A 23,804-nucleotide genomic window follows, 5' to 3' on the forward strand; every position below is an offset into this window, starting at 1 on the left:
CATGCCAGCCCTCTTGCCCCAGGACTTGAAATAATACCTGACGAAAGGGGGAGGTGGATTATTCAATCACTGTTTGTTCTTCGTTAGCTCAGGTGCGCTTGGAGTTCTGTTGACCTGATCCGTTGGTGAGATTTTGATCTGTGTCTAGAGCCTCGTGGCTGTCCCTGTTCTTCTTGAGCAAGAGTGTTACCTGGTCACACAGGACTCACTTGCTACATCTCTCCCCCATTTCCACCCACTCCTCCCAACCTCATTAGCCTTCACCAGACAGCTGCACTCCATTTGCTAAAACTCAATGCATCCATCACAGGTGCCTGCTCCCCGAAACACCATGCCTGGGTTCGTTCTTTTTTGCCTCCTCTCTGCTTTCTTAACTTCAGGTGAGTTGGTGAATCAGGTAGGAAGGTACGGTCGAAGGCTTTCATGGCCAGAATCACTGGGATGCTGTGGGGTTCCCAGGCTGTGTTCTAGTAGCATTTTCTCCTGATGTTTTGCCTGCATCTGTGGCTGGCATCTCCAGAGGATCGTATAGGAAAGGCCAGTAGAACCGGGTAGGGAAGATCAGTGTGAGATGAAAGGGAAGGGTTTGAGGGACAGGCTTCCTCCTCGCTTGTACGGTAACACCACCTTTGGATTCTTTGTTGTCCTCCAAAAAAATGCCACTATGTGTTTCAGGGTTTGGGGGATCCTGAAGGTGAGAAACATTGTTGTGGTTATTGCTGTTGGTTCTGTGTTGAAAACATGGAGACTTCTTAGGACCCAAAGGTTCCTAGAACCCTTGTTTATCTTTTTTTAACAACAACAACAACCTTTATTTGGCATTTAAAAATAGGTTCTAGAGCGTTGCCAGACGTTTTTGAAATACAAATCAAGATTTTATTCAAAGCGTTGTACTATGAGTATACATTACTTAGAGAGTTCTGTCACTTGTAAATTTTTGCTACTTTTTCCAAGAGCATGACATCTGTGTTGTTTAACAGAAGCTCCACAACAGAACAGTCAGAGTCGCACCAACAGATTTGATCTGGGAGCCAGTCTGGCCGAGAAATTCCTAATAACCACATATCTCGGACAGTCAAGAATAATGTGAGCAAGAGTCTCCACTTGGTTTTTACAGTGTGGACAAACCCGATCCTGGAGAGCGATGGATAAGTACCGACCCTTTGTAATGGCCGATGGGAAGGTATTGGATCTGGCCCTTGTGATAATCAATCTCTGTTGGGGTTCAGTTAATAATTCAAGATATTTGGCTATGTGCCCCTGTTCCGGTATCCCTTGTTTATCCTTGCTACTTTGAAAACAGTGCTTCTTTCTAGACCCTGCCTCAGACTTGGAGGCTTAATAGGGGCAGCAGGCCTTGCCAGGGTGGCAACAATCCACAAGGGAGTTTGCAATGGGTAGTTGGTGTGAAGCCCCTTGTGTGATGCTGCAGGGCCCTTTCCAGATAATAAGGGACCCTGAACAGAGAGTACTCATTGGCCCTCTCCCTTCCTCTACCCTCCCACCAGGACCCCAACACACAAACATAATCCTCCCTTCCTGTCCCCCCTGCCTGTGTGCCCTTCCCCTGTCTCCTCATAACTCCTCCTAATGCCCACAGTTTCAACCACCTGAATGTCAAGGGACACCAACTCTGGGTGGGAATTTTGTGGGAAGGGGGTGAAGCCTCTGGAGGGCAGGATTTGGGGAGGAGGGGGGCCTCCCGGGTATAATGCCATACAACCCACCCCAGCAGCCATTTGCTTTAGGGAAACTGATCTTGGGCATTTGAAGATCAGTTGTAATGGGGGGGGGGGGTCCCACAGGTGCCACCTGCAGGTGGGCAATCTTACTACATTCCCTTTCCTCGGCAGCACTAAGTACTGTGTGTGGCTAAGAGTGCTGTTATGCTCACCATCAGGAACATCACTAGCATCACTCATGGACGTGGCGTAGGAAGTTAAGAGCTTGTGTATCTAATCTGGAGGAACCGGGTTTGATTCCCCGCTCTGCCGCCTGAGCTGTGGAGGCTTATCTGGGGAATTCAGATTAGCCTGTGCACTCCAACACATGCCAGCTGGGTGACCTTGGGCTAGTCACAGCTCTTCTGAGCTCTCTCAGCCCCACCCACCTCACAGGGTGTTTGTTGTGAGGGGGGAAGGGCAAGGAGATTGTAAGCCCCTTTGAGTCTCCTGCAGAAAAGAAAGGGGGATATAAATCCAAACTCTTCTTCTTCTTCCCTGGTGGTGCTGGGCAGCTTAGCCATCCAAGAACACTGAAGGGGGGACACGGAATCGAGTGGGGAGGACAGATGACTGTCACACAGGGATGCCAGCCTTCAGGTACAACCCGAGTACACCCCAGAATTACAGCCCATCGCCAGACGACAGAGACCGGTTCCCCTGGAGAAAAGGAATCCTTCGGGTGGGGAATGGAGGATTCTGTGGCATTGTACCCCACTAAGCTCCCTATCTTCCCCAGGCTCCACCACAAATCTCCACATGTTTCCCAACCTGGATTTGGCCACCCTGCTCCTCCATCCTCCATGAGAGAGCCAGCATGGTGAAATGGCTAAAAGTGGAAGATTCTAATCTGGAGGACTGTGACTGGTTCCCTGTTCCTCCTCAAAAGTGGTGGTGTCTCATCTGGCGGTGAAATGGGTTTGTTTCCCTGCTCCTCCACCTGAACCCTGCTTGGGCTAGTCAAGTCAAGTATTTATTGTTTGAGCCATTGGCTATAACAATACAGAGAGACATGCAGTTAACACATTTAAATTAAAACCATAACTGAGTTTTGTTGGGAGATCCACACCTGGTGCGTGTGTATCCCTTGAAAAGTAGCAGAGTGGCACAGAGGCTAAACACAGGGAAGCTTACCTGAGCACGAACACGTGGTTGAGCTTGCTAGAGAGAACTTCAGACACAAAAGAAAGTCAGAGTCATTTGTAGTTTCTAATCTAGTAAAAAGTGTATTTATTAGTGAACTCCATTCTGGATAGAAAGGTGGAGAGATAGGTTCACTATCTAATCTAATCTAGCTGGATGGAGGCGGATGCGTAGGAGACACATCCTCTCCCTAGGCATGGTGAAGGTAAGAGTAATGGAGAGGGTCCGAGAAGAAGGCGGAAGCAAGGGAGGAAGTCCCTAAGAGTATCAGTCTACATCAGGGGTAGGGAACCTTTAACACTCAAAGAGCCATTTGGACCCGTTTTCCATGGGAAAAGAAAACACTTGGAGCCGCAAATAATTTTTGACATTTAAAATAAAGATAACACTGTATATATTGGGGTTTTTTTACCTTTTACTCCGCTCATTCTGAGAAGCGCATGGATGCGTCCGCCCTACTGCCTGCAGGGCGGGCAAGGATGGGGCCAGCGGCTCAGCCTCACCAGCCGCCGGGAAAGCGCCCACCCCGCTCCAATGGGGCAGGCGAGAGGGGAAGCCCGCGGTGCGATCCAGCCGGCTGCGGGCAGTTGGTGCGCCCGCCCTGCCTTCAAGGTGGGCAAGGATGGGGCCAGTGGCTTGGCTTGTGGAGCCGCAGTGCAAGGGCAGAAGAGCCGCATGTGGCTCTCGAGCCGCAGGTTCCCTACCCCTGGTCTACATCAAAGGGATAGACTCAGCATGATAGAGTAAAGGTGACAAATTCCTAAGTCCCTATCTAGCCACTAGCTTGCTAGTAACAACCCCCTCTGTAGGATGAGGCAGGAAACAGCATAAAGTCCCTTTCTTCCAACAAGTTTTACATTGAAATAGAAATTATTTGTATTCGCAATCTCTAAATTAAAATGCCCCACCAAATGCTTTCCACGTCAGATGTTTTTGCAGCTTCTTCAGCTAACCTCCAGTACTTTGGAACATCAGTTCAAACAGCGCTTTAAATACTTTGCTCGTAATTTCCTAGCCGCCAGGGCAAAGAGAGCCATCTTGTAAGAAACATAGGAGTCAATATCGGATAGTAAGAAAATCAGTTTCTCATCATCGGACAAAAAAGCCGTCCTAGGTAGTATTGGCTCCAAAAACCTTTTCCTTCTTTCTGAATATAAAGGACAGGAGAGTATATAACGAAAGAGATCCTCAGGCTCTTGTTTTCCACAGATGCAAAAGCGCTGAGAAAATGGTATTCGTGTGTATCTTCCACTAAGCACGGCTGAAGGCATTGATTGAAACCTAATAGAAGTATAAGCTATTCTTAGGTTTCTTGTTAGTGTAGTGGTCAGATATGTCGCTCTAATACGATCTCTTTTAAATAGTTTATACCACGGAGCAGTTTTTGTCTGGACTATTAATTGTCTGTTTATTCTGGCATCTTCTCTGTACACCCAGTCTCGGAGTTCAGCATTGGATGTTGAAACTCTTAATAAATCGTTTGGAATAGTGTACCGGGATTGAATTTTTTCATAAAAGGTAGAAGAAGAAGAAGAAGAAGAAGAAGAAGAAGAAGAAGAAGAAGAAGATCAGTTGTAATACCTTACAGGTGCCACCTGCAGGTGGGCAATCTTATTACGTTCGCTCTCCCTCAGCAGCACTAAGTACTGTGTGTGTGGCTAAGAGTGCTGTTATGCTCACCATCAGGAACATCACTAGCATCACTATGGACGCATGTGAGAAGTTAAGAGCTGTGTATCTAATCTGAGGAACTGGGTTTGATTCTGCTCTGCCTGAGCTGTGGAGGCTTATCTGGGGAATTCAGATTAGCCTGTGCACTCCAACACACATGCCAGCTGGAGTGACCTTTGGGCTAGTCACAGCTCTTCTGAGCCTTCAGCCCCACCCACCTCACAGGGTGTTTGTTGTGAGGGGGAAGGGCATGAGATTGTAAGCCCCTTTGAGTCTCCTGCAGAAAAAAGCTAGGAAAGGGGATATAACTAAACTCCTCCTCCTCCTCCTCCTCCTCCTCCTCCTCCTCCTCCTCCTCCCCTTCCTCCTCCTCCTCCTCCTCCTCCTCCTCCTCCTCCTCCTCCTCCTCCTCTCCTCCTCCTTCTTCTCCTTCTTCTTCTTCTTCTTCTTCTTCTTCTTCTTCTTCTTCTTCTTCTTCTTCTTCTTCTTCTCCTCCTCCTCCTCCTTCTCCTTCTCCTCCTCCTCCTCCTCCTTCCTCCTCCTCCTTCTTTCTTCTTCTTTCTTCTCTTCCCTTGGTGGTGCTGGGCAGCTTGGCCATCCAAGAACACCATGGGGACACGAATCAGTAGAGGACAGATGACTGTCACACAGGGATGCCAGCCTTCAGGGTACAACCCAGTACACCCCAGAATTATGCCCATCGCCAGGACGACAGAGACCGTTCTGGAGAAAGGAATCCTTCGGGTGGGGGAATGGAGGATTCTGTGGCATTGTACCCACTAAGCTCCCTATCTTCCCAGGCTCCACCACAAATCTCCACATGTTTCAACCTGGATTTGGCTCATACCCTGCTCCCCATCCCCACTTAGAGAGCCGGGCTGGTAATGGCTAAGAGTGGCAGATTCTCCCAATCTGAGAACTGTGTCTGGTTCTGTTCCTCCTCAAAAGTGGTGGTGTCTCATCTGGCGTGAATGGGCTTGCCTCCTCTGCTCCTCCACCTGAACCCTGCTTGGGCTAGTCAAGTCATATTTATTGTTTGGAGCCATTACATAACAATACAGAGAGACACATGCAGTTAACACATTTAAATTAAAAACCATAACTGAGTTTTGTTGGGAGATCCACACCTGGTGCGCAGGTATCCCTTGAAAAGTAGCAGAGTGGCACGAGAGGCCAAACACAGGAAGTTTTACTCTGAGCAATTAACACGTGGTTGAGCTTGCTAGAGAGAACTTCAGACACAAAAGAAAGTCAGAGTCATTTGTAGTTTCTAATCTAATAAAAGTGTATTTATTAGTGAACTCCATTCTGATAGAAAGGTGGAGAGATAGGTTCACTTCATCTAATCTTAATCTAGTTGATGGAGGCGGATGCGTGAGGGAGACACGTCCTCCCTAGGCATGGTGTGAAGGTAAAGAGTAATGGAGAGGGTCCAAGAAGAAGGCGGAAGCAAGGGAGGAAGTCCCTAAGAGGACAGTTCACATCAGGGTAGGGAACTCACACTAAAGATTATTTGGACCCGCTTTTCCATGGAAAAGAAAACACTTGGAGCCGCAAATAATTTTTGACATTTAAAATAAAGATAACACTGTATATATTAGTTTTTTTTACCTTTTACTCCTCCGCCATTCTGAGAAGCTTAATGAATGCGCACCACTCTACCACCTGCAGGGCGGCAAGGATGGGGCCATGGCTCAGCCTCCCCGCCCAGCCGCTGAAACGCCCCACCTCGGGCCTAAATGGGCAGGCGAGGGGAAGCTCAAGGGTGCTTATCCAGCCGGCTATGGTAGTTGGTGCCTCCGCCTCTGCCTCTTAAGGTGGGCAAGGATGGGGCCAGTGGCTTGGCTTAGACAAGAGTGCAAGGGCAGAAGAGCCGCGATGTGGCTCTCGAAATGAGAAGGTTCCCCTAAATTTCGGTCTACATCAAAGGGATAGACTCCAGCATGATAGAGTAAAGGTGACAAATTCCTAAGTCCCTATCTAGCCACTAGCTTGCTAGTAACAACCCCTCTGTAGGATGAGGCAGGAAACAGCATAAAGTCCCTTTCTTCCAAACAAGTTTTACATTGAAATAGAACACCATTTGTATTCGCTAATCTCTAAATTAAAATGCCCCACCAAATGCTTCTTTCCCACGTCAGATGTTTTGCAGCTTCAGCTAACCTCCAGTACTTTGGGAACATCAGTTCAAACAGCTTTTAAATACTTTACTCGTAATTTCCTAGGCCGCCAGGGCAAAGAGAGCCATCTTGTAAGAAACATAGGAGTCAATATCGGATAGTAAGAAAATCAGTTTCTCATCACTCGACAAAAAAGCCGCCCTAGGTAGTATTGGCTCCAAAACCTTTCCTCTTCTTCTGAATATATAAAGGACAGGATATATATAACTAAAAAGAGATCCTCAGGCTCTTGTTTTCATACAGATGCAAAAGCTTGAGAAAATGGTATTCGCGGTGTATCTTCCACTAAGCACGCTGAAGGCATTGATTGAAACCTAATAGAAGTATATAAGCTATTCTTAGGTTTCTGTTAGTGTAGTGGTCAGGATATGTCGCCTAATAATGCATCTCTTTAAATAGTTTATACTTACATCGGAGCAGTTTTGTCTCTGGACTATTAATTGTCTGTTTATTCTGGCATCTTCTCTGTACACCCAGTCTCGGAGTTCAGCATTGGATGTTGAAACTCTTAATAAATCGTTTGGAATAGTGTACCGGGATTGAATTTTTTCATAAAAGGTAGAAGAAGAAGAAGAAGAAGAAGAAGAAGAAGAAGAAGAAGAAGAAGAAGAAGAGGAGGAGGAGGAGGAGGAGGAGGAGGAGGAGGAGGAGGAGGAGGAGGAGGGTGGATTTATATCCCCCCTTTCTCTCTCCTTCTGCAGGAGACTCAAAGGGCTTACAATCTCCGTGCCCTTCCCCTACAACAAACACCCTGTGAGGTAGGGGCTGAGAGAGCTCCGAGAAGCTGTGACTAGCCCAAGGTCACCCAGCTGGCGTGTGTGGGAGTGTACAGGCTAATCTGAATTCCCCAGATAAGCCTCCACAGCTCAGGCGGCAGAGCTGGGAATCAAACCCGGTTCCTCCAGATTAGATACACGAGCTCTTACCCTCCTACGCCACTGCTGCTCGTAGAGCGATTTTGCTTGGGCTAGCCACAGTTCTCTCAGAGCTCTCTCTCAGTTCTACCTATTTCACAAGGTGTCCATTGTAGGGAGGGGGAGGGGAGGAGTTGTAAGCCTCTTTGAGATTTTGTTAAGATAGAGAAAAGTGGCGTTTAAAAACCAACTCTTCTTCTCCTGCTCCTTATTAGGAGGGACCTGGCTACTCTAAAGTCACAGGCAGCGGGCAGAAGAGCTGTGCAGCCATGACAGTTCACTGGACCTTGCCAAATCTCCTGCCCCCTTCTGACACCAACCCCTGCGAGTTCAAATGTACCTGGCCCCTGGGTGGATCTAGAAACCTGACAGGTCGGAGGTTAGAGGCAGGGTGGAACCTGGAAGAGGCTTACAGCCGCTATTGGTGTTCCCGGGGCCAGAACGAAGCCTGATATAACAGCATCAGGGTTTAATCTTGTGTCTTTGGGTGGAGGACGGGAAACACCCAAGGGTGGAGTGAACAGCCGATCTTTATCAGACTGGTTCTGAACCGGAGAGCTTTTTCTCTTACGGGATTATGTTACAATTATTATACGTTATACGATTTATCTCTCTGACCTCATCAAATAACCGAGAGGTTTACAGAACTTTACAAACCAGAAAGGGCACCCAAGAAGCCTTGAATCTCAGTGTTGGTGGCGTGCAAGGCAGCATGGGGATGGCAAGAGTGGGAGAAATGCCAGCAGCAGGAGAGAAAGGCAAGCAAATGCGGCTTCACATCCACAAGGATCATTACAGTCGGGGTGGAAAAAGGGGATATAAGTCTAAGATCCTTGATTCATGGTAGAACTGAACATTTGCAGTTCTATTACACTCTTGCTTCAAATTGGAGGAGTAGTAGTAGTTTGGATTTATATCCCCCCTTTCTCTCCTGTAGGAGACTCAAAGGGGCTTGCAATCTCCTTGCCCTTCCCCCCTCACAACAAACACCCTGTGAGGTAGATGGGGCCAAGAGAGCTCCAAGAAGCTGTGACTAGCCCAAGGTCACCCAGCTGGCATGTGTGGAAGTGCACAGGCTAATCTGAATTCCCCAGATAAGCCTCCACGGTTCAGGCCTTAGATACACGAGTTCTTCACCTCCTACGCCATTGCATCTATATTCGTAACAGAAACACAACTCTTAAAAAGCAGCCCCTCAAATTCAGTTTCAAAATCGCATTTTTTATTCCAAGGGTCTAAAATTCCTGCAACTTTGCAACTGTGCTTTTGTCTAGAATTTTCATGCCCAAGTCGCATAGCCCAAAAGCAGGGGCGTACTGCCCTAGGGGCATGGGGACACCCTTGTCCCCGGGCGCATGGCTTTTGGTCTCATGTCCCCGGATGCCCCCCCCACGTGACCAGGAGCTGACATGCAAGGAAGCAGGGAGGAAGGGCTCAGTGGTGGACTCGGTGACATTATATCCTGCTGACGTTCCTCCCTTCTTCAAACCTTCCCCTACCCAGTCTCCGCCCCTCAAAGTTTCAGGAATTTTTCCAGTTGGGGTTGGCCATTCTACACAGTATGACAAAAAGAGGTGTTGTGCAATGGGGGTTGCCATTGGGCAAGGTGGGCAGCTGCCCAGGGCACCACTTTGTGGGGGGCATCAAAATGCAGGGTTCGTTTGGGGGTATTTTTTAGTGGTTTTCCATTTTTGGCCTCTCATAAGGGCAGGCAGAAGTTTTAGATAGCGGCATTCGATTCGTGGCTCAAGCGTGATCATCATCAGGAGACTGTCCTTATGCTACTCCCCAATTTTGGTGGGGTTTGGTTCTGGGAGTCCAAAGTTATGGACTTCCAAAGGGGGTGCCCCATCCCCCATTGTTTCCAATGGGAGCTAATAGGAGATGGGGGCTACAGTTTTGAGGGTCCATAACTTTGCCCCCCCCGAACCAAACTGCACCAAACCTGGGGAGTATCATTAGGGCAGTCTCCTGATGAGACCCTGAAAGTTTTGAGACTGTGCCTTCAGAAATGTGCCCCCCACCAGCCTGCAACCCCCATTGACAGCAATGCAGAAAACTCAATGCAGAACAAAGATTCTTGGGCAAATTTCTGGGATTACATTGGTTCGTTTCGCTCCTTGCAAAACTGGTGTGAGCAGAAGTCACAGTGGGACAAAATAAATGTATGCATGGCATGAAAGGTGAAAGATGCCTGTTGGAGATTGCAAGTGTAAGTCACAACCTGCCATAAAAGTCCCAAGTTTCCGTGGCTGATTATCCACTGCCGGTTGTTTCCTGCCCTCACCCCACTCTGGTGCGAAAAGTTGCAGAAAGCGAGAAGCATGAACCGGGTAAGAGGAAGTGGATTGGGACAAGATTTCTTGCCCCAACGTGCCCCCGCTTTCGGCACGCTGCAAAGAGGAATCTCTGGATCTATTCCTTTCATGGAATGCAGCACTGCCCCCCTGTGGCTGATGTTGATGTTTCCCTTGTATTACTCAATATCTCCAAGAACAGAGTTTTTAACTGTAACAAGTCTTAGCTGTAAGAGCGTCAGCGTTCGTACGCAGTATTTTCAGCTCGTTATCTGCATTAACACACTGTACTTTCAATCGTGACGAAACACTGTCATTTTGTATCGAATCAAAGAGGGGATGTGCATGGATGTGAAGGTTTCACCAAAAATATTTACCCCAATTGTGGCTGCTAGAATGAGAATCTGATCTGATGAAGACTACTTGAAAACGGCCAGAATAAGCACATTCCGTTCATAATTCCGCACAGACGGATTTGTTTGATTCTCTGATACTCCGTAGATTGATTCGATACAAAATGACAGTGTTTCGTCACGATTGAAAGTACAGCGCGTTATTGCAGATAACGATCATGCAGATAACGATAATGCAGATAATGCAGATAACGAACTAAAAATACTGCGTACGAACGCTGACACTCTTACAGCTAAGACTTGTTACAGTTAAACACTCTGTTCTTGGAGATATTGCGTACTTAGAGTGTTGTCGTATAGCATTATTGTTGCACTCGTTCTGTTATATATATGCACTTATTGTTTGATATACACCTTTGAGCACATAAAAAGCGGTGGATGTAATGCGTTTCTGATGGTGTGTTTCCCTTGTATTACCACACTGTTGCTTGTTTCTACCACAGGACATCTCTTTGGTTAATTCTGCACCATAGAAATATAACAGGTTGACGAAGGGAAATATCTCCGTTTAGGAAAGTACTTCCCATGGATCCCTTCCCCGAAGAGGGATTGTCCTGTTATACTTCTCTCTACTCAGGTTTTTCAAAAATTGCCAAAACGATGATCTTTTTGCAAAATCCCAGGTTGAACCCGCTCCCAAGCAAACGGCACAAGCACGCAACTGCTTTATTTTTCCCACCCATTGCCCATTCACCTGCCTGATGTCATGTCAGTTTCATTTACGTTGAGCTGTAGGCCGGTGTTACAGCCCACCATTTCCGAAATGTTCCCCCAAGCATGAAAGAAAACTGATTGTTTCCCCTGACCTCAACTCAATTTCTTCACGGAAAATGGGCTCTCATGTGTAGAAAAAAACAGAATACGATGGACCCGGATTCAAAAATAACGGATGCAACCCATTATTATTACGTTGTGCAGAATCCACCTATGAAATGTCACTCTGGGAATGACAGGTTTTTTTGCGGGTAAAGAATTTCTATCGGAGGATTCTCTGTCCCTTCACCAAACTGCAATTCCCATGATTCTTTGGGGGAAAACATTTTGATTAAATAGGTGCAAATCTGACCGTCCCCAACCTTTATAAGCACAGGTAGTTGATCCAAAGAGAATCAGAGGCCCTTTCCCATGGTCGCTTCCACACGGTAGAAATATAATGGGTTGACGAAGGGAAATATACCAGTTGTGGGAAGAACTGTGCATCTCCAAAGCGGGATTGGACCATTATATTTCCCTCAACCTGTGTTTTTCAAATAAACACAAAAATCATGAATTTTTTTAAAAAACCTGGGTTGAACCTGCTTCTGTGGGAGTGGCACGGGAGCCCAACCACTTTATCCCCCCCCCCTTATCCTGCCTTACATCATGTAAGTTTCATTTCTGTTGAGCTGCTGACTGGTGTGATAGCCTGCCATTTCAGAAATGTCCCCCAAGCAAGTTTTGTCCCCTGGGCAGCAACTGTGACAGCCATTTCACCCAAATTTGTACAGCAACACATTCACAATGAACGTTCTATTTTTATTTTTTGGGATGCTCAGAGCATGAAGCTAGGCAGATGCACACACGCCTTTGGATGTGGATGGGACATATTCAGAGGTGGGATCCAGCAGGTTCTCACAGGTTCCCGAGAGAAAGTTACTAATTATTTGTGTGTGCTGAGAGGGGGTTACTAATTGGTGATTTTGCCACGTGATTTTTGCCTTAGTTATGCCCCTCCTCTCAGCAGTAGCACGCAGAACTTGAAGCAGTCTAGCAGGCGGTGCACGGGCGTGCGTGGCAGCTTGCACCTGCGTGCATTCGTTTCCCATCCAAGGACTGGCGCCGCGGCTTCATCCTTGCCACAGCCCCGCCCAGGAATGCCCCGCCCCCGGAATGCCCGGCCAAGTCCCTGTCGTGCCCCGCCCAGCCCCATTGGCGCTACGCCACAGTTTGAATCCCACCACCATGGGAACCTGTTACTAAAAGGTTTGGATCCCACCACTGGACATATTGCTTTGCTCCCTTTTTGGACAGATGTTATTATTTTGTATATTACAACATTAAAGGGGGGGATGCTTCATGTTTACATGTGTTGTTGTTTCAAAGCCCTAAACCTTTTCTTCCCTTGCTGTAGAAATGGCACGGGAAGGTCCAGCTTGGGTTCCTGGGCACTGGTGGGATTTTAATAATTTAACAACCAGTTCGCTCCCACTTCCCTTTTGCTGCCCCCCCTGCTATATGCCCCCTTGCTGCCCCCAACTGCCCACTTACCTGCTGCGGAAGAACTTCTTGTGGGGGTGGAGGGGGACAACAGGGCCTTGCCACAGCTGCTCTGAAAGCTCCCTTGCTCCCACTCTCCTGGGAGAGCGGGCGATGGGGCTTTTAGCGCCAGGGCAGCTGGGCAGCAAGGCACCTGGCTGCTCCAGGGCTCTGATGGCTGCTTTTAACAACCAGTTCACTGAACTCAACAACAAATTAGGTACCGGTTCTGCTGAATCCCATCACTGCTTCCAGGGTTGCTGTAGATTCTCCACCAATCAGAAGTGTTCCCTTAGCAAAGCAGGAGGAAGGGGGACGGTGATGATGGAATTGCCAATCAGAACACAGGAAAAATGGGATGTTTACATCTGCACATTATCATTGCAAAATAAGTATAGCAGGTTCGTACAAAAGGGCAGGAAGAAGAAGAAGGAGAAGAAGAAGAAGAAGAAGAAGAAGAAGAAGAAGAAGAAGAAGAAGAAGAAGAAGAAGAAGAAGAAGAAGAAGAAGAAGAAGAAAAAGAAGAAGAAGAAGAAGAAGAGGGGGGGGGGGAGGAGGAGGAGGAGGAGGAGGAGGAGGAGGAGGAGGAGGAGGAGGAGGAGTTCGGATTTATATCCCCCCCTTTCTCTCCTGCAGGAGACTCAAAGGGGCTTACAATCTCCTTGCCCTTCCCCCCTCACAACAAACACCCTGTGAGGTAGGTAGGGCTGAGAAAGCTCAGAAGAGCTGTGACTAGCCCAAGGTCACCCAGCTGACATGTGTGGGAGTGCACAGGCTAATCTGAATTCCCCAGATAAGCCTCCACAGCTCAGGCGGCAGAGCTGGGAATCAAACTTGGTCCCTCCAGATTAGATACACGAGCTCTTAACCTCCTACGCCATTGTTTTCTTCAGGGAAAAATGGGCACCCAAGCAAAGGACAAAAACAAAATAAAATAGACCCTGATTCAAAAATAATGGATGTAACCCGTTATTAATATGCTGTGCAAAATGTCTAACCCTTCTGTGATTGTCAAGAAATTGAGTCAGTCGTTCCCACAGACTTCATTGCCACTACTAAAGTGGGCCTGTTAAAACATGGATGGAACTTAGTTTGCAAAACCACAGAGACTATTGATGCTGATAAAGAATGTTTTTGCTTTGTTTTCCAGGAAACTCACTGGTTTGTGAGGTGTGTAAATCGAAAGAAGCCTCATGCTCCGGAACTCTGCAAACCTGCGAAGATTCGGAACATGTCTGTTCTACAATGGTAGCAGAATACAGAATCGGTCAGCAGCACCTCAATTCCACTTGAGAATGGCTCTTTTAAATTGTACAGAATAAGCAAGGAGATGTGTGAATGGATCTCCCCAGTTATTTTTAAGGAAATAATTGGGCAGGGCCTCACAAAACAGAATGAGAGCCAGTTGTTTAACCCTTCCTCCTCTGCACAGTTAATTTTACAAGAATGACAATTCTCTCTAGGGTTCCGTTGCTATTTATTATTTTTATTTATGTTGTTCATAGTCCACTTTTCTTCAGACCTTTGTGATTGAGGCTTCATTTTATCTGGGCATTGTGGAGGGTGCCAAAGTCCAAAATGAGCAGGGGGCAGGGGAGGGGCTTTATGTCAACTCTGACCCTCTTGGTTGTATATAAAAGTTGACTTTTGGTGACCTTGAACTACCCTGTGTCCAGGTAAGTCATGAAATGTTTAGCATGTTTAGCACCTCTTTTTGATTCGTTAAATAGCCGAGGGCAGCCGTCTGTGTTCCATGATGGAGGGTATGAATTATTTTAAAAGGAAAGAGAGGGGGAAAGAGGGGAAGGAAGGGATTCAGTGACTCAGAGGCATACAAGGGGGGAAGCGTCTGGTGCACCAGTGCGTCCTCTGCCCTGTCCCACCCTGGAATGCCCCCACCATGCCACGCCATGCCACGCCCCCACCACACCCCCACAGGGGCACACACCCGATGCATCGTGCATCCCCCCTTGGAGCTACGTCTCTGCAGTGGCCTCGTTTTTTAAAATTCTCAATTGCTATTAACATTCCTTACTCCTGGGGCATATCTAGTCCCCCTTAGGCTGCTTGAGCATTTCTCCCTTTCTAACTGATTTACAAAAATATATATTTTCTATATATATATGAGGAAGGACTTAGCAGCAACCTCAACAAGCACAGTAAATATCTTCACTATTTATGTTATTTCTCTTTGAGATGAAAGAGTTTAGACCACCTCAATTTAGCAGCCTAAATTAGAGACTCTGCTATCTGCTATTTTGAGTTTTTGTTGGACTTTGTTTTCCCTACTGGACTGCAAAATCAACTAATTGGCTGCAACTTAACTGCTGAGTACATTGACTGCATCCTCAGCCTGCTTTCTAACGGGACATAGGAAGCGGCAGAGAGAGAATTAGGGTTGGTCGATACCAGCCAGATGCGTTCCGATTCGGATTCGGCCCCGATTTGGATCAATGGGTTCGGATTGGCCGAATTCTGAACCTTGCAGATTCGGACTGGCCCGAATCTGTGGGAAAATCCGGGAATTTCAGGTGCGTTTTTATTTTTTGGTGTTTTCTCACGTTTCGGCCTGCTGGGGGCGCATTTTCTCTCTAAAATGTTCAAGTTCATTTTACCACATCTTCAACCCTCTCGTTCTCTCAAGAAGTTCATTTTACCATCTCTTAAACAGTCAAAAATGACAAACTTCTTTCAGTTTCAACTGCCCCGTAGCCAACCATTTTGAAGTATTAGCAAATTACGCTGAAGAGTGTGAAGTGCTACTAAAAGCTGCAGTCAAGATGATCGTGGCTGCTAAGCATTGGCCCCTTCCACATATGCAGAATACTGCACATTCGATCCACTTGCGCAATTGTTTGCAAGTGGGTTATGCTATTCCACACAGTGAAATCCAGCTGCCAAGTGCATTGAAGGTGGATTGAAATCGCATTATTCTCCATGTGCGGAATGGGCCATAGTGATGAACATCTGTTAGAGCAGCACTCACACAAAAACCCAACTAAAGACTTGGAAGATCAAGTGAAAGGACCCTACCAAGGGTCCAATGAAATCCTTAACATCCTTCAACTAACTGCTGCAACAGTAGAGTATATTTGTAAGGAATTATGTTCAACCAACAGTGGAATCAGACAAATTAAGAAGAAGAAGAAGAAGAAGAGTTTGGATTTATATCCCCCCTTTCTCTCCTGCAGGAGACTGCAGGAGACTCAAAGGGGCTGACAATCTCCTTGCCCTTCCCTCCTCACAACAAACACCCTGTGAGGTAGGTGAGGTAGGTGGGGCTGAGAGAGCTCCGAGAAGCTGTGACTAGCCCAAGGTCACCCAGCTGGCATGTGTGGGAGTGTACAGACTAATCTGAATTCCCCAGATAAGCCTCCACAGCTCAGGCGGCAGAGCTGGGAATCAAACCCAGTTCCTCCAGATTAGATACACGAGCTCTTAACCTCCTGCGCCACTGCTGCAGCTTTGTATTGTCAAAGGCTTTCACGGTCGGACTCACTGGGGTGCTATGTGGTTTCCAGGCTGTATGGCCGTGTTCTAGCAGCAATCTCTCTTGACGTTTTGCCTGCATCTGTGGCTGGCATCTTCAGATCTTGATTCAACAAGCTCAGCATATATGCCTTATTGTAAACGTACACCTCTTCCGCTAAAATTAAAAGAGCATTTAGAAGAATTGTGGAAAGGTTTTGAGACCTATATTCATCACTTTATTAAATCTTTTGAGAACTCCTGGAGGACAAATGACTGGGACACATCTATAACAGATTTACAAGAAAGGAAATACAGATCTTCCATCAAAGTATTGCCCAATCAGCCGGCTAAGCATAGTGAGCAAACTTTACGCAAGATACCTATACTGGAAGTTAGAAGATTGCCTGGAAAGAGAGGGAGGTCTTGTGAAGGAACACATAGGTTTCAGAAAGGAATGCTCCTGCGCCAACCATTGCTTCGTTTTGGATCACTTCATTGCCCAATATTCTGCTGCTTCAACTACTTAGCTGTATATAGCTTTTATTGATTTTAAAATGGCCTTCGATTCAGTTTCAAGACAAAAGTTGCAGGCCAAACTAGCTGAATCCAATATTGACAGAAGATTGCTTTTCCTAACGAGAGCACCATATAAGAATACAGTTGCAAAAGTAAGGTGCAACCCCCAGGGTTTTATGACTGAACCAATTAAACATAACAAAGGGGTAAAACAAGGTTGCATTCTGGCCCCCTTACTATTCAACTGTTGTATCAATGATTTAGTACAGTGCCCGCCATCAGTCTTCCGCATGGCCAATTGGCCATGATGTAGCCACAATTGGCCATCAGCCCTTGGCAGGCTGATGGCCAATTGGCCATGGAACCATAACATCTGAGGCAATTGGCCATGCACCATGAGCACATTTTAGAGGTAGAAGCCATGACACACCATCCATCTAAGCTTGCTGACCAACAGCTGTCACTTCTGCTATATGCAGATGATACAGCAATCCTATCTAGAACCCTGGTTGGACTGAGAAGAGCGCTTACCACTTTTACAAGCTACTGCCAGCCAAATCATCTGCCAATTAATTATGAAAAGTCTAAAATAATGGCATGCTCTAAAAGCAACAAGACCCACTCTTGGTTTATCAGTTCCAAAAAGGTAGAACAAGTTAAAATGTATAAATGTTTTGGGGGTAATGTTGAATGCTAAAGGCCGTAAGAAAGATTATGTGACACATGTTGCAGCTAAGGCCCTTAAAAGTGCCAGTGCCATTCAAAGGTTATTCTGGTCGAAGGGTGGCCAAAATATTGAAGCTGCTCTTAAAATGTTCATAGCCAAACCCCTAACACAAATTTTGTATGGAAGTATGCTTTGTACTCAAACAATGCAAACCATGTAAAAATCAAGAAAAATGCAGAGACAGCTCATTGGATAGGCTTGCTTCTGCTAAATTTGCTTATGGAACAGACGTGCAGGGTCCAACTCTACAATGCTCCCTTGAAATGGGACATGTTCATACACACCTACCTCAATACTACAATCAGTTTTTACTTTGGGGAGGTGGAGATTTCGAAACAGATGCTGGGATTTTGGGGAAAATTCATATTCCAGTCATAATTGAACACAAGTGTCCCCATTCGCCCTACCTCCAAAGTCATGTGAAAACTAATCCTGGCTTTGTTCTCTTCTGCAGGGGGAATCATGTTCACGAGAAGTTTTAAGGAATGCATGGAAACCTCACCGATCTGTGACTTTATCCCCTTCAGCATGACATTCAGGCCGAGCATCGCCATGCGGACAACCTTCAACTGCTGCAGCACTGACGGGTGTAACTCAGTGCAACCTGAATGTATGCCCTTCTTATCCCCTCTCCTTCAATAAAAACATTGCCTGGTGCTCACCCTGAGTTCTGCTCACTCCCCACAGCTGTGCTCCCCCATAACTGCACCCCACCCTGAACTCCCCATGGATTTTAGGGCAAGGGCGCAGTTGGCCATTGGGGGTCACCCCACCCCTGAACTCCATTATGCGTTTGGGAGCAGGGCCAGCCAGTCAGAGTTCTGGGGGTGGGGTGAGCTCCACTGACCAGCATTCAACTGCACCTCTGTCCTGAACTCCACAGGGAGTTTGGGGCAGGGTTCAGTTGCAGAGTGGTGGTGGCCCTGTAATGCACCCCAACATGATCTCAAGAAGTGGCACCCAGGGTTGTACCCCCCTTCACCCCTCTTGCTACGCCACTAAGGATGGAACAGTGTTTGATGTGCTCTCCCGTGCATTCCTTTGCTATGAAAGTAAAATGTTCCACCATTCTTTTAGACATAAAGTAGTGGGGTGGAAAGTGACTCCGAGTTGTAGCCAGCTTATATGGACCCCTCATGAGGTTTTACAGGGAAGAAACAATCAAAGGCCATTTGCCATTGTCTGCCTATGTGCAGGAACCCAAGACTTTCCTGGTGGTCTCCCCTCCAAAAACTAACTGGGGGTGATCCTGCTCAGCTTCCACAATCTAATGAGATCTTGGCATTTATACTAGCCAGCAAGAGCACAGCTGCCATATTCTAAGCCCCAAGAAGCAGACTGACTTCAATGCAAACATGGAAGGAGTCCTTCCAGGTCAGCTCTAGTGCAGGCCTAGTTCTCACTGGGATGGGAGCAATAGTCCCTCTAACTGTGGTAGGCAACTGTGTGTGCCACTGAGTGGACCAGAGTTGCCTTGAACCACCTGCGAGTGATCCCCCTGCTGGCCGTGCACCCAATCTGCGTGGTATCAATATGGTGTTTGTGAGGCTTACAGGCAACATTATGCGGGAGCAAAAGGTGACAGATTTTGGTTTGTCCCTAGTGCCAGAGGTCTCCAGAACACCCAACGGCTTCGAGTGTCCTTCCTGTTTTGCTCTTGGAGCCAGTCGGTGCGGATACATGGATACTTTGCAGTGCTCTGGGAACGAAGACCACTGTTTTGAGATTACAGGAACACTGATGATCGGTAAGTTCATCCAAGTGGCAGAAAGGCCAGGACGGCTCAGAAGAACAGATATGCTGTCCCATTTGACCTACTTTGGACTCGTGCAGGTGTAGGCAAATCAGGAGGTCGACGCATTCGCCCCACCCAGACAATCTCTCCTTGATTATCCCCACCCATATTGGTAGAAGTCCAATGAGTTAGACTCAGGGATGGTCTTATCTGCAAGGGCAGCTTGTGGTGAATGTTCAGGCACCATCCTACACTGTCCAATTGCTGCTGCTCTGCAAAAAATCATGGACCCCCTTCCAACAACTGCTGCTGGCTGACATTGAAATCATCTGGATGGGGAGTGAAGTTGGACAGCGTGCCAGATGTCAGTCCCTCAGGGGCTTGGACAGCAGCTGACTGGCTTGATGGCCAGTTGTCCAAGCAGCATGAATGCACATGGGAAGCTGCCTTGTAATGAATCAACTATCAGTCCATCCAGGTCCTGCGTTGTCCACCCAGACGCAAAGTACCTTCCAGGTCACCAGCTGCGGGAGAGATCTGTGGGTTGAACTTGAGACAGTAGGATTTGAGGAGCGGAGGGACTTCAACTTGAGGACAGTGGGATTTGAGGACACTTGAGGACAGTGGGATTTGAGGACAGTGGGATTTGAGGAGCGGAGGGACTTCAATGGGGTATAACATCATGAAGCCCACCTTCCAAAATGGCCATTTTCTCCAGGTAAACTGATCTCTGTTGTCTGGAGATCAATGGTAATATCCAATGGCGTAGTTAGGGGGGGACATGGAGGGGCTGGATCGCCAGGCACCAGTCCCTATAGTCACATAGAGTTTGAGGTGGGGGGCAGTTGGGCCGGCCCACCTTGAGAGGTGAACTCAATAGCAGCTGGGTCCTGGCCCTCCTCAGTGAGATTTGGGACAATCCTTTAGAACTGCAGCCAAAGCTGACCCACTTGGTGAGCTGAAACCAGCATTAAATGAGCTGCCGCTCCTCTTGAACTCCACATAGAGTGTGGGGAAGAGGGGGAGTGCGAGCCTGTCTGGCTCCGTTCCCAAGCTCCATGGGGAGTTTGGGAGTGGGGTGCAGTTGCGAGGGGGCCGGTGTAGCTGGGGAGGACATGACACTCAGGGTGAGCCTGGGCACTATTTTACTCAACTATGCCCTTGGTAATGCCAGAAGATCTCCATCTACCACCTGGAGGTTGGCAACGCTATCTCAGGCCAAAGTCTTTCACATCACCTGTTTGGATATTCCAGGGAATGAACTTGGGACCTTCAACATGACAAGTAGATGCTCAACCACTGAACCATGACCCTTTCCCTTCAGAGCTCTGACACTGACTGATCATCATCTGTGCTTGCTTGCTCCCTCGTGGCCCAGACTGTGACTGGATTGCTTGGGATGTGATGTAATTTTATGAAGAAGAAGAAGAGTTTGGATTTATATCCCCCCTTTCTCTCCTGCAGGAGACTCAAAGGGGGTCACCCTGCCTCCCTCACAACAAACAACAATCTCCCTGCAGGTGTGGGTGGGGGGCTCAGAGAGAGCTCCGAGAAGCTGCAGGATTAGTCCGCTCCAGCTGGGGTATTGCAGTGTGGGAGTGCACAGGTTAAGAAGAAGCATAGCTAGAAGAGTTTATATCCCCTTCTCCTGTAGGAGATCAAGCAAGCCATAATCTCTTGGTCTCTCCCTCACAACAAACACCCCTGTGAGAGGGGTAGGTGTGGCCCCAGAGTTCGGTGAAGCTGTGACTAGCCCAAGGTCACCCAGCTGGCATGTGTGGGACTGCACAGGTTAAGAAGAAGAAGAGTTTGGATTTATATCCCCCCTTTCTCTCCTGTAGGAGACTCAAAGGGGCTTACAATCTCCTTGCCCTTCCCCCCTCACAACAAACATCCTGTGAGGTGGGTGGGGCTGAGAGAGCCTGTGAAGAGCTGCTGTGATCTAGCCAAGGTCACCCAGCTTTGTGGGAGTGTGTGTACAGCTAATCTGAATTCTGTGATAAGCTCTCACAGCTCAGGCAGCAGAGCGGGGAATCAAACCCGGTTCCTCCAGATTAGATACACGAGCTCTTAACCTCCTACGCCACTGCTGAGATGATGTTATTTTATGAGATGATGTTATTTCATGATATGATGTTATTTTATTTGTTTTATGCCAAAGAAAAGCTAAAGAAAGAAAGGATTGCTTGGGAGCCACCCCCCGCCCCTTCAACTCTCTGGCAGTGGCTGGCGGCCACTGGTACAGCTGCCGATTTCAGCCTGGGGTAGCCCAGGTCGAAGGAAGGGGTTAGAAAATGACACTGGGGCTTAGGGTGGCCAGCTCTGGGTTGGGAAATACCTGTTGTATTTCTGTCGTGACGTCAGCCACTCATATTTTGGTAAGAGGGTTGCAGCCTAGGCCCGTTGTACTCTGCACCCCCATAAGTATGCATTTTGACCCCCAAACACCTGCTTGGGCCTTGCAAGTCTATCCTTCTGAGATTCAAATCGATCCCTCCCTTGTGTTAACCATAGATGGGGCAGACAGGTACGGTACATCAGTTTCATTGCCCCTCTAATGTCCAATTCAGTAATGAAAAGAGAAGGATGTTATTGCCGTCACACTGGAGATACGGTTTCCCCTCCCCTCTTCTGGTTTGTTTGGTGATTTGGGGGTTTGTTTTTTGGAAATAAAACCATCGTGAGCAGCAGTGGCGTAGGAGGTTAAGAGCTCGTGTATCTAATCTGGAGGAACCCGGTTTGATTCCCAGCTCTGCCGCCTGAGCTGTGGAGGCTTCTCTGGGGAATTCAGATTAGCCTGTGCACTCCCACACACGCCAGCTGGGTGACCTTGGGCTAGTCACAGCTTCTCGGAGCTCTCTCAGCCCCATCTACCTCACAGGGTGTTTGTTGTGAGGGGGGAAGGGCAAGGAGATTGTCAGCCCCTTTGAGTCTCCTGCAGGAGAGAAAGGGGGGATATAAATCCAAACTCTTCTTCTTCTTCTTCTTCTTCTTCTTCTCCTTCTCCTTCTCCTTCTCCTTCTCCTTCTCCTTCTCCTTCTCCTTCTCCTTCTTCTTCTTCTTCTTCTTCCTCTTCCTCCTCCTCCTCTTCTTCTTCTTCTTCTTCTTCTTCTTCTTCTTCTTCTTCTTCTTCTTCTTCTTCTTCTTCTTCTTCTTCTTCTTCTTCTTCTTCTTCTTCATTCCAAATCCTGCCTTCACCAGCCAACTCTATCCCATCTCTCTCATTCAGGTAATTTTAATTTCACCAAATCCTCTGCCGGCTGCGGCACTGCCGGCACCTGTTCCAAAAAGGTGGGTTCTCATCGCTATTCCAAGAATGTGGTGGATGTTTTGACAAAAGTGAAGTGTTCCCCGGCACTCCAGGCTGGGAGCACCAGAACCGAGCTCTGATGGACCGGCCCGTCTTCAAACCTCCATTGACAGCATAATCACAAGAGGGTCTCGCTTTCTCTTGAGGACTAGTGTTGAGGTCAGATTTGTATCATCTGGGCCTGGCACATTGCGCTGCTTCCTTCCCTACTTTTAGGTAATAAAGTATTCCAAAATCTAATTCAAAAGAGGACTTCACGCTTTATCTCTGTTGACGTATTTGTGGGAATTGTCACATCTAGCACTTTCTTTTGTTGCTACCAAGAGACATTTGGAGGTGATTTGCCACTGCTTGCCTTCTCATCACCCAGTGTTCCTTGGAGGTCTTCCAACCAAATACCAGCCAAGGTCAAAGCTGAGAGTGTATCTAGTCCAAGGTCACCCAGCAAGCTTCTGTGGTGTGAGTGGGGATTCATACCTGGGTTTCTCAAATGCTAGTCTGACATTTTAACCACTGCTCTTCAAAGATTAAGAACATAAGAAAGAGCCTGCTGGATCAGACCACAGCCCATAGTCCAGCATTCTGCTACTCGCAGTGGCCCACCAGGTGCCTTTGGGAGCTCACATGCAGGATGTGAAAGCAATGGCCTTCTGCTGCTGCTGCTCCCGAGCACCTGGTCTGCTAAGGCATTTGCAAGCTCAGATCAAGGAGGATCAAGATTGGCAGCCAGAGATCGACTTCTCCTCCATAGATCTGTCCAAGCCCCTTTTCAAGCTATCCAGGTTAGTGGCCATCACCACCTCCTGTGGCAGCATATTCCAATCACACGTTGCGTGAAAAAATGTTTCCTTTTATTAGTCCTAATTCTTCCCCCCCAGCATTTTCAACGAATGCCCCCTGGTTCCAGTATTGTGAGAAAGAGAGAGAAATTTCTCTCTGTCAACATTTTCTACCCCATGCATAATTTTATAGACTTCAATCATATCCCCCCTCAGACGTTTCCTCACTAAACAGTCCCAAATGTTGCAGCCTCTCCTCATAAGGAAGGTCCCTCCAGTCCCTCAATCATTCTCAAACCGCCTTCCCTCCCCCCACAACAAACACCTTGTAAGGCAAATGGGACTGGGAGAGTTCTGAGAGAACTGTGACTAACCCAAATCATTCTGCAGGCTGCATGCAAGGGATTGGGGAGTCGAACCCAGTCCTCCAGATTACAATCTGCCGCTTTTAATCACCAAACGACACTGACTCTCACCACCATACTATGCTGATTCCCTACATGTAGCTTCATACCCTATAAAATCCTCCATGGCAGCCGGTAGAATAGAGGTCACGGCAGTGGAAACAAGCAAAGAAAAAGTACCAGGGGCTGCCGATCAAATGTGGAGGAAAAGGACATGGCTTTTGTATCTTTACTTTCTGCATATGAGTCCTCCTCAAGGACGTAGGTAAGGGGGGGCGTTCTCAGGTT

The 23,804-nt window shown here is 47.6% G+C and overlaps 1 protein-coding gene across 1 annotated transcript; it reads left to right on the top strand.

Annotated features, from left to right (window-relative positions):
• Nucleotides 1–296: 296 nt before the first annotated feature.
• LOC125434171 (phospholipase A2 inhibitor and Ly6/PLAUR domain-containing protein-like) lies at nt 297–22,580 on the top strand. Its single transcript, XM_048499178.1, has 5 exons — nt 297–380; nt 13,725–13,841; nt 17,743–17,898; nt 18,892–19,035; nt 22,253–22,580. Exons 1-5 carry the CDS (start codon nt 332–334, stop codon nt 22,411–22,413), a joined length of 627 nt encoding a protein of 208 aa, XP_048355135.1. The 5' UTR covers nt 297–331; the 3' UTR covers nt 22,414–22,580.
• The last annotated feature ends 1,224 nt before the right edge of the window (nt 22,581–23,804 follow it).

This window comes from Sphaerodactylus townsendi, linkage group LG06, assembly GCF_021028975.2.
Source record: "Sphaerodactylus townsendi isolate TG3544 linkage group LG06, MPM_Stown_v2.3, whole genome shotgun sequence".
NCBI lineage: Eukaryota > Metazoa > Chordata > Lepidosauria > Squamata > Sphaerodactylidae > Sphaerodactylus > Sphaerodactylus townsendi.